We start from the raw sequence: 19,026 nt of genomic DNA on the forward strand, positions 1-19,026 counted from the left end.
TGGTGGTTAAATAGTTAAACTACCCTACCTGCTAAGGAGAAAAAAAACCCAGTTTGTCAGATCTGCCATCTTCAGCATTCTCCCATAAATTGTTAGGGGGCTGGGAGGGAAGAGGAAATAGGCAATTAGCATGTAAAGGGTAGAGATGAGCCAAAGAGGGAGTGACAGGTTGACAGAAGCCAGAGGTGTGAGAACCAGCCTGTTCAAGGCTGCGAGGCCTGAGAAAGGAATGTGAACTGTACCAAGCAGCTCCAAACATCTGAGTGGTTCCCAAAACACATATGCAGCACATGATTGGATGAACACAAATTGGACAAGAGGGCAGGGCCAGGGACAAAGGGGAATACTGTAACACTTTGTGTGGGAACTTTAGTTCTAGCCTGCTTTCATAGCAACCACTAATCCTTAGTAAAAGAACCTATTGTTTCAACCAAATGGAGTCGAGGGTCTTTCCTAGAAACCTAGCTGTGGAAGGTTTGACACAGTTGGACCCCCAGGATATTTTTGTTTGGCACCTGGCTGAGAAAAGAGCTACAGGTGACAAATTGCCAAGAGGAGGCTGTGTGTGTCTGAAGGTTTCATATCACTTGACACTGTACCCAGAGGCAATTGTGGAGTTAATCACACCCCCATTTTGCCACAGTCTTCTACAGTTGCCAATAAATGTGAGTTTGATGTCTTAGAAGAAAATTATCCGTGCATATTAAAACATCAATTTGGTATCTTTGGAAGTAGAGAGTTGTGGTGGTATGCAAGATAAAGTTCTTGTTACCCCAAAAGCCAGTCTCTTTAATCTTTAATCAAACCATAATAAGATTATGTGCTGAAGAAGCCCACCACCAAAGAACTGAACGACTACAGACCAGTTGCTTTAACATCTGTAGTCATGAAAACCTTTGAAAGGCTAGTGCTTTCCTACTTGAAAACCATCGCGGATCCGCTGTTAGACCACTTGCAATTTGCCTACCGAGCAAATAGATCAACAGATGATGCTGTTAATATGGCTCTGCACTACATCTTACAACATCTTGAATCTCCAAAGACCTATGTAAGGGTACTCTTTGTAGACTTTAGTTCAGTATTCAATACCATCATTCCAGACACTTTTCTAACTAAGCTAAACCAGCTACAGATACCTGAACAGACTTGTAAGTGGATCACAAGCTTCCTAACAAACAGGAAGCAGCAGGTGAAGCTAAGCAGGATCACATCAGATACCTGTACAGTTAGCACAGGGGGCCCCCAAGGCTGTGTGCTCTCCCCACTTCTCTCTGTATACCAATGACTGCATCTCCAACGATCCATCTGTTAAACTACTGAAGTTCGCAGATGACAAAACAGTGATCGGTCTCATTCGAGACAATGATGAATCCGCATATAGACAAGAGGTCGAATGACTAGCCTTGTGGTGCGACTGAAACAATCTGGAACTGAACACACTCAAAACTGTAGAAATGACGGTAGACTTTAGGAGAAACCCTTCCATACTTCCACCTCTCACAATACTAGACAACACAGTATCAACAGTAGAAACCTTCAAATTTCTAGGTTCTATCATATCGCAAGATCTAAAATGGACAGTTAACATCAAAAACATTATCAAAAAAGGACAACAAAGACTGTTCTTTCTGCGCCAACTCAGAAAGCTCAAACTGCCCAAGGAGCTACTGATTCAGTTCTACAGAGGAATTATTGAGTCTGTCATTTGCACCTCTATAGCTGTCTGGTTTGGTTCTGCAACCCAACAAGAAAGACACAGACTTCAGAGGATAATTAGAACTGCAGAAAAAATAATTGCTACCAACCTGTTTTCCATTGAGGACCTGTATACTGTGTGAATCAAGAAGAGGGCCGTGAAAATATTTACAGATCCCTCACATCCTGGACATAAACTGTTTCAACTCCTACCCTCAAAACGACGCTATAGAGCACTGCACACCAGAACAACTAGACACAAGAACAGTTTTTCCCCGAAGGCCATCACTCTGCTAAACGAATAATTCCCTCAACACTGCCAAACTATTTACTAAATCTACACTACTATTAATCTTCTCATCGTTTCCATCACCCATCTCTTTCCACTTATGACTGTATGACTGTAACTTTTTGTTGCTATCATTAAGGATTAAATTGTACCCTATGACCATCATTTGTGTTGTAAATGTTGTCCCTTGATGAATGTATCTTTTATGTACACTGAGAGCATATGCATCAAGACAAATTCCTTGTGTGTCCAATCACACTTGACCAATAAATTCTATTCTATTCTATTCTATTCTATTCTATTCTATTCTATTCTATTCCATTCCATTCCATTCCATTCCATTCCATTCCATTCTGTTATTGTATCACATTTAAAAGGCAGTTTTTTTTCTCAAAGCTATTGAAACTTGTCCTCTTGAAGTTAGAACTAATACAGCAAAATGTACAAGGAAAAAGAGAGGAATCTTATATCCATATACCTTCTAGGTAATGTCTTTCCCTTCGGGGATTCTTAGATCTATATAAAATACATCAAAGTAAAAAACCAATATCATTATGCTATGTGCAGTTTACATTTAGAAGATCTACCAGTAGATAGCCCTGCAGAAAAGGTGTTAAATTCTCCTGGAGATATCTGTGGAATGTAGAATCATAAAGTCATAGATGTATATGGGATGTCCTCTGACAATATGGCTGTAATCACTCTACATACAGTAATTAAATTCAGTTTCATTATTGGTATAATTGAGAATAAAGACTCAATTTTCTAAAGTGCAGGGAGTTTATCTGATAAAATTAAATGCAGTTAAAGAAACCATAACCCCTATTTCCTGCAGGTGCCACAACAAAATGAATTAAAAATTCTGTAACTGGTACATGTCATTAAATCAGGCACAAATCACTTAACAACTGCCTTGCTCAGCAGTGGAAATTCTGGTTCCAATTGTGGTTGTAACTTGAGGAGGACCTGTGTAATGAGTCATAGTAGTTCAAAGTCTGTAAAAGAAGAAATTGCTACTTAATTTGCAGCAATGGACCTGAATATGTTATTTTTATAAGCATTTGAATTATTTTTTCTTTTCAGCAAAAAGGCAAGGAAAACATCTTTTAGCAATTAATTTACTTGACTTCTGTTTATAAAATATTTCATATTACATCTACTGTTATATTTCCTATATTTTCTGTTAATAAGTTTGATATAAAATGTATTTGGCATAATTTAATTGAAAATTTACATTGTACTGCTCTCATTTTCTAAATCTAATGTTACATGACATTACACTTTACAACCATGTTGCATAGCAACAGAAATTCCATCTCCAGTTACTGTCATTAAGTGAGTGCCAAATAGTCCTGGAAACAATTGCAATGAATGACTTTAATGAGTCATAGATAGGAGTAGCTGCATTCACACTCCTGTACATTCCTGCTTCCAGCATTGAGAAAAGTGAGAGACAAATCTTTGATAGCGAAGCACTGTCTTGCAAATTCCCAGCAAAGTTGCATACTATTTTTGCAGGTCAGCTTTTTATAGCTTGTAGAATATACACAGTTAAAGAAAATGGTCTTGTACCAGAATCACAAGCAGCTAACCTTTTCATCCATGTTGCTGACTTTGCTCGTTAAGGTTTCATCCAGATCATGTATTTCAGATGTCCCTGTAGAATAGTGTTTAGCCATCAGCTTAGATGCCTTTTTAATGCGTTTCATTTGTGTTAACTGATGTGAGTTGTACACTACAGTAGGGATAGTGTCCACTAAGAACAACCGCAGAGGTTTCTTTTTCTCTCTGTAGTGACATTGGATGTAACGTACAAAAGCAGATCGATATGTTTTACTGAATAATGTATATATAAGTGGGTTGACTGCTGAAGAAAGGTAGCCAATCCAAACAAAAATGTTAAGCAGATCCTTGATTACATCTTTGTCACACACCTTGCAAAAAACTACCATCACATTCGTGATGAAAAAAGGACACCACATTACCACAAACAGGAAAAAGACAATTCCAAGTACCTTGGATGCTTTCTGTTCATTACTTATTGATTGCATCTTTCTCCTCCTAAAAGTTCCCGATTCTTTGTTCAGAGAGTGCGTGAAATGTTTATCCAAAGAAAGAGAACTTTGAGGAAAAAAGCTGAATGAGCCAAACTTGGCTTTTGAATCAAGATCATTCATGCATAATGTGGCTTCTTTTTGAAGGGATTTTATAGTTAAAAAATAGGTGATCACCATGATAGCAAGTGGAATAAAAAATGCTACAAAAGAACCAATTAAAACAAACTTCTCATCCACAAGAAAACAGCTTCCATTCTTGAAAACTTTAGAATCATCACGGAATCCAAATATAGGAACTGGCATTGAAATACCTATATGAAAAAAAGATAAGTACAGTCATTTTCACCTTTAAAAATATGTCATTCTATGATGTATCACAATGGGTGCCCGCTGGTTCCCAATAACATTCCTGGACATAAAGATCAGACTATCACTGCAGAAGGTGAATTTGCTTCCTTGAAGTTTGCACAGCTATTCAGTGGAAGCTAAAAACAAAGTACCATCTTACAAATAGAAGTTAAAGGTTTTGGCTTTGGTAGTAGCTACAAGCACTGTGTAAACTCTACAAGGACAGATTGGAAAACCACTTGAACAAATTGCTAAATTCAAAAGTCGCCAGCAAATCCAATTTTATATGTTAGAATTTCAATTCAGAAATGTGAATGTTTATTACGGTAGTTCATTAGCTTTTATTGGGGAAAAACCACAATCATAAGATTTTCCTGTTTGGCAGGTTTAGTAATACCGGCAGCTCTCATTCAGTGACTCTCATTCAGCAACCATTTAAAGTTATGATGCTGCTGAATGGGGTGAAACTATAACCATTCCTTGTAGTTGCAGCCAATGCAGCATTCCCACATTCCTATGATCATGAGTTGGTGCTTGGCAACCAGCTCACAATTACAATGGTCATGACATTCCATAGTCACCATTTGTAAACTTCCCAGCTGCTTTCCCACAAGCACAATGAATGGGGAAGCTGGTGGGAAGTTACAGTGATCCCATAATTCTGAGACACTCTGTGCAGGATTTGCCTTAACAACAGTGTCATGTCCCACTCCTCCGCTGACGGCCGGGTCAGGGAAATCCGAATCAGGCTTGCCTCTGCAGCTCTGCCCAAAGTCCTAGCAAAGTCCTCAGAGCAGGCAGGAGACCAAAAAGTGACTTCAGCAAGATAAGTTCAACTTTGCCTGACTCAGAGATTGCCAGAAAGCAGATCCTTTATATAGGCCATGGGGTGTGGCTCCATGACTCAGCACTCATTAAGGCCTGCCCCTCCCTTCCTTCTGTTGCCTCCGCCTATCCAATCTTCTGATGCGAGGGTCACTCCAATCAGCTGTTGGAAGTAAACTTTCCTCAGGCTCACATGCTGTGGAGGAGGGGGAGGGGTCTAGTTGCTCCGTTTGCCTGGGCATGGAGCCAGGGCTGGGGCCGGGGGGTGCTCCCTCCTCTGCAGCCTGCTTGGGCATGGAGCCAGGGCTGGGGCCGGGAGATGCCCCCTCCTCAGCCTGTCTGGGCATGGAGCCAGGGCTGGGGCCGGGAGGACATTCTTCAGCGTTCGGAAGCAGATAAGCAGATCCCGACTGCAGTGAGAGCGGGCAAGACACAACAAACAGCAACTGAAACAGCTGCAACTGCCATTGTAAGTTGATGCGGTCATATGACATTGTGCTTTCCAAACACTCTGCTCAACAGTGAAACTACCAGTCACATTTACCTCCATTAAGCAAGGACTATCTGTACTATATTATTGTCCTAATGCATTCTCACACAGAACACAGAAATAATGCTAGTATACCTTGGGAATCACATATATATGTTTACCAGCATATATACACTTTGAGACAAAGCATTCCCTCCTTCCCCAGTGATTTAACTGTAATTTACAAATTCTGTGACGACAATTTAGAGACTTTAATTATCAACTGCAAACCATACTATTCGCTTCGTGAATTTTCCTCATTTCTTCTAATTGCTCTCTCAATGGTACTCCTCTGAAATTAACTGTATTTTTCTTCATATATTACTTCTGTAATTGTAATACAATTTTTTTTTTGGGGGGAGGGATCTCCTTGTCTCCTGAAAAGACATGCTAACTAAAAAAGACATTGTTCCCAATAAAGAAATTTTATGTCTCAGACATTCATTGATGATTATGATTAACAATATACTTACAGCAGAAAGCAATAAAACTCCCAAATGCTTAACTGATCAGGGAATTGGTCTTTCATGTTCCAGTCATTGTCCCATGCAGCACTTACTACTGATGAGCAGTGTTGCTTCATGTGAAGAGTTCTTGGGATAATAAAGGTGCAAGCTGTGGTGAATTTACAAAGCACTTTCCTGATAAATTGTTTTATATCTATTTAGATTTGCATTTCACTTTATGAGTAAGTGTATTTTGAAGGGAAGACACTTTTGGAATTAAAATAGTAGCAGCACATTAGCTTTTAAACTAAATCCTCTGGGGGGGAAATCAATGTAAAATGTTGACAATTTAGTTCAAATTGAATTATCTTGGGGTGACATGGAGCTGAAAATATTTTTGATTGCCCAAATGGGATTAATAGAAAATATGGCTTCAATCAAAGACATCAAAAGGGCCCAGGCAAAAATGCATAATTTTAGAGAGAGATTGGGAGAGGATGCACATATAATTTTACTGAAAGTAAAAAACTCTGATGATAGCCTAACACATAAAGATTGAACAACTCACCTATTGATACTGTCCAAACAAGAGCAATTTTTGCCAAGGCCTTTGTTCTGGAGTTAAACTGGCTGTGATGAATGGGATCTTGAATGGCAATGTAACGATCCAGAGATATGGCACAGAGATGCATGATGGAGGCAGTGGAGAAAAGCACATCTAAATAAATCCATACAGTACAGAGGTTCCTGGGCAGTGGCCAAGTATATTCTGTAACCAAGGACAGTATTTATTAACTATACAGCAGTTGGAAAACTATATCTATATTTCACTTATATGAAATACATTTTCTGTCATTATATTTTACTTCATCCATCTACAGATTTTTAAAAGTGGTCAGTCTGTGTCCTGCTGATTCCTCCAGGCTCTTGGAGGCTCCGATATCCAATTCTGAAGCCAGCAGAGTTCCCTAGATTTCACTGCGGCTGATATGGCAGCACATCTGCTAAATTTTAATGATACAATTGCCTTTGTACTCCCCCTCCCATCTTTGGACTCCTTTTAAATTGTATAGTTTGCACCAAAACCTCCTTAAATCTGGGAGAGGGGCACATCAAACCCTATCCAGTGTTGATATCACATTTAAACTAATTGTAATTGTATTTATATAATTTCTAATTTCTCTGTTTTCAGCTTTTAAGGCAGTCTAGTGAAACTGTCATTAAAAAAAGATAAAATCAGAAACGACGACACCAGTACCAGTCCAATGAATATTTCTGATGATAAACACTTTGGGTTTCTTTTTCTATAGTGCTGTTATTGCAACCATTCCCCTACCATGCTATATTCCATTCAAATTAAATTTTAATTTATTAAAATATACAGTACTGTTGTAGATCAGAAAAAGAGACCAGAAAAAGTATACAAATTACAAACATCCTATTTAAAAAACTGCTCAAACTTGAGACTAAAAATATCTAGAATACCTTCACATCCAGTAAGTTGCAGCTTTTATTGCAATGTGTTTGTCAGGGTTCCAAGTAACACCACCAATGAAAAAAGACTCCGAAGCTTGAAGTTCCTCAAAGTTCCATTTTATTAGAGATGCCATATTGGCACATCTGGAAGAACCCGAATCCGCAAATTTCCAGGTTTTCCCCACCCAAAGGAAAGTCCAAGTCCCTGTTCAGCACCTACAAGTTTATCACATGGTCCAATCAAAGCACCATCCCAACTGGAGATGCCACCCAGCCACACCCCTTCAGGTACAGGGCAAGATGTCCTTGACTCTGAGAAAGGAATATTATGACTATATATCACCCCTGCTCCATACAATCCCCCCTCCCAGTTTCCCACAACAGTAAATGTGGCAGGCCTGAAGGCCCAATGCAAAAGATGGCTTCCGGGGGCCGGAGCCACAACATGGAGGAGGGAGGTTCTCTGGAAAGTTTGGGCATGGGTGTGAAATCCATGCCAATTGTGACCTGGAAGTGGTCAATCCGGTATTGCTGTGCACGGCGTTGTTGTAAGCCACTTCTGCAAATGAAAGCAGACCCGCTCAGTTCTCTTGTTAGTAATCCATATAACATATTGTTCCATATATGGTTCACTCGTTCTGCAGCTCTGTTTGTACTCGGATGGAGAGCCAAGCTAAGTCCTTGTGTAGATCCAATTGATCTCAGGAACTCTCTCCAAAACTTAGCTGTGAATTGGACTCCTTGGTCTGAGATGACCTGGAGGCAGGGGTGAAACGCTTCCGGTTCAAACTCAATCGGCTGATCTGGTAGCGATGGAGCAGGTGGTTCGGAGAACCAGTAGCAAAAATCCCTTTCCCCCCCCCCCCCCGCCCATGCCCACCCAATTGCCCGGTCGCCTGGTTGCTTGCTTGCCCACTTGCCGCTTGTTTTAAAAAATGCTTTTAAAAGGTAAAAAAAAGGCTCTGACGATCACAGCTGAGCCGCACGATCGTCAGAGCCTCTTTTTTTCACTTTTAAAAGCATTTTTTACTACCTATTCAGCTGAATAGGTTGTAAAAAAATGCTTTTAGAAGGTAAAAAAGGCTCTGACGATCACAGCTGAGCCGTGCGATTGTCAGAGCCTTTTTTTTAGTAGCATTTTTTTATTTTTTTATTTATTATTTATTTATTAATCATATTTATATACCGCCCTATCTCCCAAGGGACTCAGGGCGGTTTACAGGCACTAAAAACAGATAAATAGAGTATAAATACAATATAAAACATTTAAAAAACTTATTCTAAAGCCCGTCCAATTAAAAATAGAAATAAAACCCAATTTAAAACCCAAAATTTAAAATCTAGCTCAGTCCTGCACAATTAAATAAGTATGTTTTAAGCCCAGCGGAAGGTCCAAGGTCCAAAGCTGACGAAGTCCGGGGTAGATCGTTCCAGAGGGTGGGAGCCCCACAGAGAAGGCCCTTCCTGGGCGCCGCCAGACGACATTGCCTCGCTGACGGCACCCTGAGGAGACCCTCTCTGTGAGAGCGCACGGACGGTGGGAGGTATTCGGTCGCAGTAGGCGGTCCCAGAATAACCCGCCCAATGCCATGGAGCGCTTTAAAGGTGGTCACCAAAACCTTGAAGCGCACCGGAAGGCCACAGGAAGCCAGTGCAGTCTGCGCAGGATAGGTGTCATATGGGAGCCACGAGGGCTCCATCTATCACCCGCGCAGCTGCATTCTGACTAACTGTAGCCTCCGGATGCCCCTCAAGGGAGCCCCATGTAGAGCGTTGCAGTAATCCAGGCGAGACGTCACGAGTGCGTGAGTAACCGTGGATAGGGCATCCCGGTCCAGAAAGGGGCGCAACTGGCGTACCAGGCGAACCTGGTAGAACGCTCTCCTGGAGACGGCCATCAAATGCTCTTCTAGAGACAGCCGTTCATCCAGGAGGACGCCTAAGTTGCGGACCCTCTCCATCGGGGCCAATGACTCGCCACCGATGTTCAGCCGCGGATTTAGCTGACTGTACCGGGATGCCGGCATCCACAGCCACTCTGTCTTGGCGGGATTGAGCTTGAGCCTGTTTCTCCCCATCCAGACCCGTACGGCCTCCAGACACCGGGACAGCACTTCGATAGCTTCGTTGGGGTGGTTCGGTGTAGAAAAGTACAGCTGAGTATCATCCGCATACAGCTGATACTTCACACCGAAACCACTGATGATCTCACCCAGCGGTTTCATGTAGATGTTAAACAGAAGGGGCGAGAGAACCGCCCCCGGCGCCCCCCCACAAGTGAGGCGCCTCGGGGACGACCTCTGCCCCCCTGTCAACACCGACTGCGACCGGTCGGAGAGATAGGAGGAGAACCACCGATAAACGGTGCCTCCCACTCCCAATCCCCCCAACCAGCGCAGCAGGATACCATGGTCGATGGTATCGAAAGCCGCTGAGAGGTCTAATAGGACCAGGGCAGAGGAACAACCCCTATCCCTGGCCCTCCAGAGATCATCTACCAACGCGACCAAAGCCGTCTCCGTGCTGTAACCGGGTCGGAAACCGGACTAGAGCAGGTCTAGATAGACAGTTTCATCCAGGTGCAAGGGAAGCTGATATGCCACCATACTCTCTACAACCTTCGCCGGCGGGTTGGAGACCGGACGATAATTACCTAAAACAGCCGGGTCCAGGAAGGCTTCTTAAGGAGGGCCTCACCACCGCCTCTTTCAAGGCGGCCGGAAGACACCTCCACCAAAGAAGCGATCGTAATCGCCTGGAGCCAGCCTCGTGTCACCTCCCGAGTGGCCAGCACCAGCCAGGAGGGCACGGGTCCAGTAAACACGTGGTGGCATTCAACCTACCCAGCAACCTGTCCATGTCCTCGGAGCCACAGGGTCAAACTCATCCCAAACAATGTCGCCAAGACCACCCTCGAGCATCTCACCCGCATCACCGCAATCTTGGTCCAGACCATCCCGAAGCTGAGCGATTTTATCGTATAGATAACCGTTAAACTCCTCAGCCCGTCCCTGCAACGGGTCATCCCGCTCCCCCTGATGAAGGAGGGAGCGAGTCACCCGAAACAGGGCGGCCGGGCGGGTGTCTGCCGATGCAATGAGGAGGAGGCGTAGCTCGCCCCGCTTCCCTCAATGCCACTAGGTAAGTCCTAGTATAGGACTTCACTAGTGTCCGATCAGCTTCCAAACGGCTAGACCTCCAGGAACTCTCTAGGCGTCTTCTCCGGCGCTTCATCCCCCTCAGCTCCTCGGAGAACCAAGGAGCTGGTTGGGCCCTGCGCCGGGTCAGAGGCCGCAAAGGCACGACTCGGTCTAAGGCCCCCGCCGCGGCCCGTTCCCAGGCCGCCACAAGTTCCTCAGCCGAGCCGTGAGCCAGACCCTCAGGAAATGGCCCAAGCTCCGTCCGGAACCCATCCGGGTCCATCAGGTGCCTGGGACGGAACCAACGAATCGGCTCCGTCTCCTTGCGGTGGTGAATGGCGGTCAGGAAGTCCAGGCGAAGAAGAGAGTGATCTGACCATGACAAAGGTTCAGTGACTATTTCCTTTAAGTCCAGATCTCTCAACCACTGACCAGAGAGAAAAATCAGGTCCAGAGTGCCACCCCCAATGTGAGTAGGGCCATCAATTACCTGGGTCAGGTCCAAGGCCGTCATGGAAGCCGTGAACTCCCGAGCCGCTGTCGATGACGGGCCGGAAGATGGCAAGTTAAAGTCCCCCATGACTAAAAGTCTGGGGGTCTCAACTGCCACCCCGGCCAGCACCTCCAGGAGCTCGGGCAGGGCAGCTGTCACGTAGCAAGGAGCCAGGTACGCGATCAGCAAACCCATCTGACACCTATGACCCCCTCTCACAAGAGGATTCGCACCCGGCAATCTGAGGCACAGTGGTCTCCCTCGGCTCTAGACTCTCTAATCACAACCGCCACCCCACCACCTACCCTGGGCCCTCGGTTGATGGAATGCACGGAAACCCGGCGGGCACATCTCCACGAGGGGCACACCCCCTTCCGTGCCCGACGAGGTCTCGGTAATGCCTATAGGGCCGGTGGAACCCCCCTGAATAAGATCCCAAACAAGGGGGGCTTTGTTCACCACGGACCGAGCATTGCACAACATCAACCGAAGGCCCGGGCTCTGAGGATCCTGACCATCCGGGAACGGGAGAAGTCCAAGGGTCGGAGCACGTGATCGCTTTCAGACATCGAGCACGCGCTCCCGAAACTTGGTATGACCCTCGCTTCCGCCATATCTGCCTCTCCCACTTACCGTGTCAATAGAACCACCCTCATCAATAGGAACACCTCCACCCCATAACCTCCGAACCTGATAAAGAAAGACCGCCATGAGCATGTGCAGAGACTGGCCCCTTACCCGACGGGTTACCCCATTGCCCGCCTTACCCTCCCACCCCTTAAAAGTTCCTCTCTAAAAACCCCACAAGCTCTTCTTTTCGCATGCCACCTCTGTGGGTCCCAAGACCCGTCATGGAGGCCGGCCCTCGGTAGTGAGGAGGCCATTCCTGCGGCGGGGCACTGCAGGCGCAAGAGTTCCTCATGAGTATAGTGCGTAGCAGCTGAGACTAAGAATCGGCAAAAACAAAAGCTCCATCTCCGAATGGCAGGTGGTAGCAGATGGTACTAGTCCAGAATGAGGACGGACGCAGAATGGAACAGCGATAGGCACCAAATGACAGTCTAGGTGGTATTCTGTCGAGTGTATAGTCCAAACATCCTGGAACCGGGGGTGAGGGGAGATGGCACTCAGTCCTTGGGCACATCCTCCTCCGTCTTCCTCTGTCCCCAAATAAGTCCCATTGTCTCCCCAAAAGTCCTAATAGGACCAAAACGCCATAGAAGTCCCAAAAGGCCGAGGGGGCATGGATGATGTTATCACAGTCACAACCACAGACTGGTTACAGGGGAACCGCCCGAATGCCTCCATCATCTCCCGCAAACCTCCAACAACCCCTCCAGACATGGCCAGGAATAAATCCTAACCACCCCAGAGGCCAGGTCTCTCAGCCTTATCCCCAAGAGGCCAGGCCCATATAAAGGCTGAACTTCTCCGAGAGGCTGGAGGATATGAAGGCTGCCAAGTCCACAATCCGGCAGCAGGAGAAAGCCAACAAACCGTGGCACAAGAGGCAGATGGCAGTAGTAAGGGTAGATGTAATACCTCCGCTCTCATCCAAGTTGCAGAGGCTGAAACCCCCAAAGTCCGAAGTCGATGGTCAGAAGAGGGCCGGAAGACAAGTCCAAGGCTAGAGGCCCGCCAGCGAAATGAATCGGCCGAGAAACGGCCGGCTAGAAAACGCCGACTCATCGCCCCACCTCCGAGCCTCAGAACATGGCCTCCGAATCCACCGCCAGCCTACCCGGCCTCGTTCTCGGCAGCCATGTATCGGAGAAGGTCCAGAGACCTCTCCCATGGCTGCTCGAAAAGAGATCTCCCGGGCCGGGGACAGCAAGCGGCTAGACGGGCCGCCAAGACATTGCCAGCATCGGAGGGGCCTTTTTCTTCGCCGGAGCCGAGTCTTCAGAACAGCGCCATCTTGCGCATGCGCAGAGTTATTAACTATTTGACCAAATTGGTTGTAAAAAAATGCTTTTAAAAGTAAAAAAAAGATTGCGTGCCACAGCTGATCACCCCCACTCCACATGCTATTCTACTTACCTTTTGGCGTGCACTGCGCATGTGCACCTCACATTTGGTGCATGGTGCGCATTCCGCATGCGCGTGCAGCACACATAAGCAACCAGCAAACTGGTAGTAAATCATTTCAGATTTCACCACTGCCCGTCGGGTCGGTAAATCTTTTTGATGAACACCTTTGCCAGCTTCTTCGCCGAGGGCAATCCTGAGCAAGCAGTGAAGTGGGCTTGCTTTGAAAACAAGTCGATTACTGTCCAAATGACTGTATTTCCCCCTCTTTCTGGGAGTTCGACTATAAGGTCCATTGCGATTTCCTCCCAAGGCCGGCTTGGGCTAGCTACTTGTTAGAGGAGCTTCCCTGGTCTCATCTTTATGTACTCCTTTAGGAAATCCATCAGCTTTCATCTTTGGCCACCAAAACTGTCTCCTGGCCAGGTACAGGGTTTTTAAGAACCTGAAATGACCGGCCAATCATGAGTAATTGCTGCGCTGTAGTACTTCCAGTCTCAGGCTGGCAGGGACATATAGTTTGGACCCTTTCCAAGATAGTCCATCTCTCATGGTCAAGACATCTTTATTGTCTGTGAGCCATTGGTTGGTTGGAAGTGCTGTTTTCAGTGCTGCTGTCAGTTTGTCCAACTGGAATCAGGGTGTCATTTTTCTTGGCCCCTGGTGGTGACTTGCACAACTTGTTGTGAAGGGGGAATGATGGCGTGGACGACGTCTTCCCTGCAGCTATCGAATTGGGGTTTTCTTGATAGGGCATCTGCTAGCAGATTTTTCCCCACTGGGATGTACTTCGGCTCGGATTTAAATAATTGAAGTATTCACTTAACTGTTACTAATTTAACAACTGCAGTGATTCACTTAACAACTGTGGTAGGAAAGGTTGTAAAATGGGGCAAAACTCACTTAACAAATGTCTTGCTTAACAACAAAAAACCCCATAGTTGCTCAAATGAAACTTCTAGGCTCAGAGTGGAAAAGCGTTTGCACGTCTTTGGAAAGGCAGCTTTGGGAGTGAAACCATGTAGTTTCAAGTCTCTCGTTGGCGTGCAAACACAAACTGGAAGCTTCTGGGATCCATGATCTTGTGTGACTTCAGGCACTCATCTGCTTTTGCAGAGAATGGGTGCCTGAAGTCCCACGAGATCAGGGAAGAAGCTTCTAGTTTGTGTTTGCATGCCAATGGGAGACTTGAAGCAATGTGGTTTCACTGCCCCAAAGCCTTCCATTCAATGTGTATGAGCCTGGAAGCCTTTGGAGGAGACTCACAGAAGTGGCAGGTAGCCTCGATGAGTCAGAGAAGCTGAGCAGGGCTCACTCGTCCTGCTCTCCCTCTGTTCTCACCACTCACCAGGACCAGGCAAAGAAACAGTGAGGCTGGAGAGGAGATAGCCTGCTGGATCCTCAAAAGGTAAGTGAGTCTTCACAGGCCTGCCTGTGGGGACCTGGTATGGTAGGCTGTGTGTATGGGAGGGAAGCAATTGCATGAGGTATCTGTGGATCGTGGGAGGTCTGGGTGCTCTGATGGTGGCCTATTCCATCACAAGCCCCCCCCCCCATGGCCTTCCCCACCCTGAAATATCTCATGTGCACTCAATGAACCAGGTATTCGATTAGCAAATGCATGGGCGAAAGGAGGGAATGACTGCGGTCAAGCTACATGATTCACTTCTATGAATTCTTGGGTTAATTGGCAGGCTCCATTACATTCATAACTCGAAGACTACCTGTATTTTAGGACTTCTTGTGAGTGTTGACAGATGCATATCTCTTTGTGCCTTGTCAATGTACATATAGGCAGAGATAGACAGACTTTATATCTGTTTGAACAAACACAAGTGCACATACTGAAAAAAAATATCTTTACAATGCTTTCAATAGTTATTGAATAGAAAAGCAGCAGAAAAAAAATGGCACAAACTCTTCTCAGTATTCCACTTTCAATAATAACCCTGCAGCTGTTTTCTGAGAATTCCAAAGTTTTCTGAAGATCCAAAGTAAAAGATGGCTTCCAGGACTGACAGTGGGAAGTACAGCTTACCAAAACCAGACATTGTATTTCTCTTAAAATTAAGGCAATAATATGTGTCCATAGCACTCTTAAAAACCTCTGTCTCACTTATCCCTCAAGCACATTATAGAAAGCTGTAATTTTGGCTAGAAAAGTTTAATTTCAGGAGCATAATGATCTCAAACACTATGCTGTTTCAGAAAATAATAATTCATTTGGACAGTGTGAAATATTCCAAATTAATCTACAATTGCAAGATCAATTTTCCATAATTACATTATTAATAGTTTCTACTTTATTTATATGCCTCTCTTCCTACTCACTCAAGAACCCTGATATTCACATAGGATATCTCTCCCAGCCATAGGCATTGAGGGTTGGAATTTAAGCCTCAGGCACCTGATCCTGCACAAAGCATTCTCTCAAATATTAAATATGTAAGCCACCCAGAATCATTCACTGAGATGGGGAGTTAATAAACATACAAACAAACAAATAAATAAGCAAACAAACAAACAACAATATTAGTTCCTAAACCATATGTAGCCTTACAGATCGCCACTACATTCTGCCTCAAGTATTTGGATTTATAATGCTTGTGAAATACACCTGATATTTTATATCAAAATTACTTTCTTATCCTTTAGTTACTGAAGAACTCTTTGGCAAATGAATCATAGTTAGGCAATGATCTTTTATCTTGCATGACTTTTCATCAGGCTATCCAAAGTAGTGATAACATTGAAAATGGTGTCACACGTTTTCAAACAGTTTCATAATGATACACCTAATTTCATTAACTTGTTAGAGTTAGCTGTATAAATATACAACAATCATTTATTTTAATTCATAACTATCTGGATATTCTCATCTTCAAATTTTTTCTCCTAAAGTATGATTCCCCACGTAGTGATGTGATGTGGTCCTTAGTCCCATTACCAGTCTAGTCTAAAATTTTGCAGTCTTAATTCTTCAACTATGAAATCTAAATAGTAAATGCAATAGATGTTGCACATGTTTAAAATATACAATGATGTACTTACTGATCTTTAAGTTCAATTCAAATATTTCATTTTTTAAAAGTACAAGCCATCAAATTGTGCACATATTTGGCAACCTAGTACTTTTTGGGTACATTGCAACTACAACTAGAATTCTCAGATAACTGTGAGTCCAGAATGAGGACTGTAGGGGACTTTTGTAGTCTATTATTTGAGAAGCAATAAAAGCATTGTGCAGAATTAAGGTTTCAGACATCCACATCTTCTGGTTCACAATTCTAATTTTTTAGAAAGCCTCTTTTCATTGAGTCTATAGTTACATTAAAGTAACTTCTAATATGCATTTAATCAATTAAAGTATATTGAGTTGTAAAGGCTATTAATGGTACTCACCATATAATATAGTTAGCATTGATATCGGCATGACAAGAAAACCCAAGAGCATATCCGTTATTGCAAGTGACATCAGGAAATAATTTGTGGCATTGTGCAGCTTCTTTTCTAGTGAGACAGCCAAGATGACTAGAATATTTCCAAAAATGGTTATAATAATCACAATAATAGTTAAAAGAGCAGGCCAGTTTTTCTCATGAAGAATAGGAAATAATGATGTAGTCAGGTTCCCTTCACAAGAACAGTTCATTGTATGATTGAAGTCTGCAGTCACATTGCATAAACAAGACTTGTTAATTTCTTCAGATGTAAGTACACTTCTGTTGAATTTTCTAGCTTGGCTTAATGGTAGTAAGGAATGTGCTGTTAGGTTCACAGACCATTCTTCAGAAAAAATATCCATTTCTAAAAATTCTGAAACTGGTGAGTATATACCATTGAAAATGCAAATTGCAGCTGTTTTATTACCATTAAGCTCTAAATTGATTATTAGTGCCAAAAAGGAAATAAAATGTTAAGAAAACTGACAGTCGTTCAGCTGACTGTATGATTTTCAATTTCATATATAATTTGATATTATTATATACAATGAGTCTTGCTGAACAATTACAGTCAATTTCAAAATGTTAAAAAGAAAAAGCAATCCATCCTCCTCCAATGTTTTTAGTCATAGCGATCTTCCCCCAAAACATTTTAATCATGTAACTGACAATTAAAAAAATACTGCAATAATTAGTTACATTATTATTTTGTCCTATCATGGAAGTTATTAAATACCATATATTTATTTAATGCTATCATTCTGAAAAATGCTATTAAGAAAAACACTTACAATGTATTTGAAAAATCCTCTATATTAAATTAATGCTGTGACTTGATTTATTTTATCCTTCATTGTATTTGCTAGCATGATATTCTTTAGTTCCAGTTTGCATGAATCAAATGCATTTTGCAGACTCCTCAGCTGTCCTCTTACAGCAACGGTGTTTCCTTGTCTGTTAAGTCTTCTTTGTCCTTTACAGCTGCTCCACTTATACTTCCCTCTGTTGTTTTTGTCCTTAAGGTGAATCATGTTGGAAGAATAATCTCTGGATAATCATCCCCCCAAATTATAATGCACGGAGAAAAGAAATTTCCAAAGGGGGTTCAAAATAGTTTCTAGCAAAAATGGAAGTGATTCTCTTTTGTCCTGTTTCTTAATAAGATGTCACATTATTTTTGACATTACATAAACAGCAAAGGGAGAAGGAAACTGAACAGAGCTGGATTTTTTTTTACATGTTGCAGTTTTATATATATATCAATGTGAGGCATTCATACTTTAAAAAAATTAACATTTCCCACAGGATATCCTGCAGAACAGCTCTTGATAACAGCAGCCTGTAATAAAGTAGGTTCTTCTATGAAAAAGAAGAAGAATTGCATACAATGGCAAACATAAGATTATTCCTTTCAACAAATTGATCACATCCTAGCTCTAAGTTGAAAGCTGAATATTATATTGTCAATAGTCTTAATTGATGGGGGGTGTAATTTTGATGGTATAGAAAATAATTTGTTCAAGAAAAGATATTACCTTTGCATGCTTTTTGGATTACAAATAATTAACTTGACCTGCTTGAAAAAAACATATAGAAAGCAACTACCTGAGCACCTCTATACAACCATAAAACCCCAGCTCGAGGTTGTCTATCTAACCCTTCTTGAAGGACACCTGTGCATGACACAGCCTTCCTCTCCTACCCAGGCTGTATCTGAGGGCAGCTACCATAACATTTATTTTCTCTAAAGTGCTCTTTCCTACTTTCTCCAACCCAACAGAAGCATTGTTATTGACAGAACATGTAGGGTCTGTGGTGTGTCTGAAATTAATGATGTGGTGGTGAAGTTGGGGAATCTTCCCCAGCATCTTTCAGCTGCTTTCAAAAGGTGTCATTGTGAGGCTGGTGCATGCAGACTTCAGAGTCCCAAATGACTGGCTTGGCATTGTACATTTTTTTCTATTTGCGTCACCACATGTAGGAAAAGAAGATCCAACTGACAGCAGCTGTCCACAGGAATCAGAATTCTGTCGATTAGTTTACTTTATTGTCATTGCACCTTGTAAAACAAAATTAAATGCCATCTTCAGTGTACATTATAACTATAAAAATAAAACACACATCCTTCACATTCTATCTGTACAACTGAATTGAAAACCCGAAATTGCATTAATATTGCACTATACAGTAGAAGTCAATATAGTTACTGCCCTGGGATAGAAGCTTTCAGCCTATTTGTCCTTCTTTTTATTATCCT

The 19,026-nt window shown here is 43.1% G+C and overlaps 1 protein-coding gene across 1 annotated transcript; it reads right to left on the reverse strand.

The window, feature by feature from the left end:
• Positions 1-1,727: 1,727 nt before the first annotated feature.
• HTR2A (5-hydroxytryptamine receptor 2A) lies at positions 1,728-17,906 on the reverse strand. Its single transcript, XM_058183998.1, has 4 exons — positions 16,729-17,906; positions 6,758-6,958; positions 3,577-4,352; positions 1,728-2,979 (listed from the first exon to the last, which is right to left on the reverse strand). The coding sequence occupies exons 1-4, from the start codon at positions 17,129-17,131 to the stop codon at positions 2,902-2,904; spliced, it is 1,458 nt and encodes a 485-aa protein (XP_058039981.1). The 5' UTR covers positions 17,132-17,906; the 3' UTR covers positions 1,728-2,901.
• Positions 17,907-19,026: the final 1,120 nt, after the last annotated feature.

The sequence above is a fragment of the Ahaetulla prasina genome, chromosome 1, assembly GCF_028640845.1.
Source record: "Ahaetulla prasina isolate Xishuangbanna chromosome 1, ASM2864084v1, whole genome shotgun sequence".
Classification (NCBI taxonomy): domain Eukaryota; kingdom Metazoa; phylum Chordata; class Lepidosauria; order Squamata; family Colubridae; genus Ahaetulla; species Ahaetulla prasina.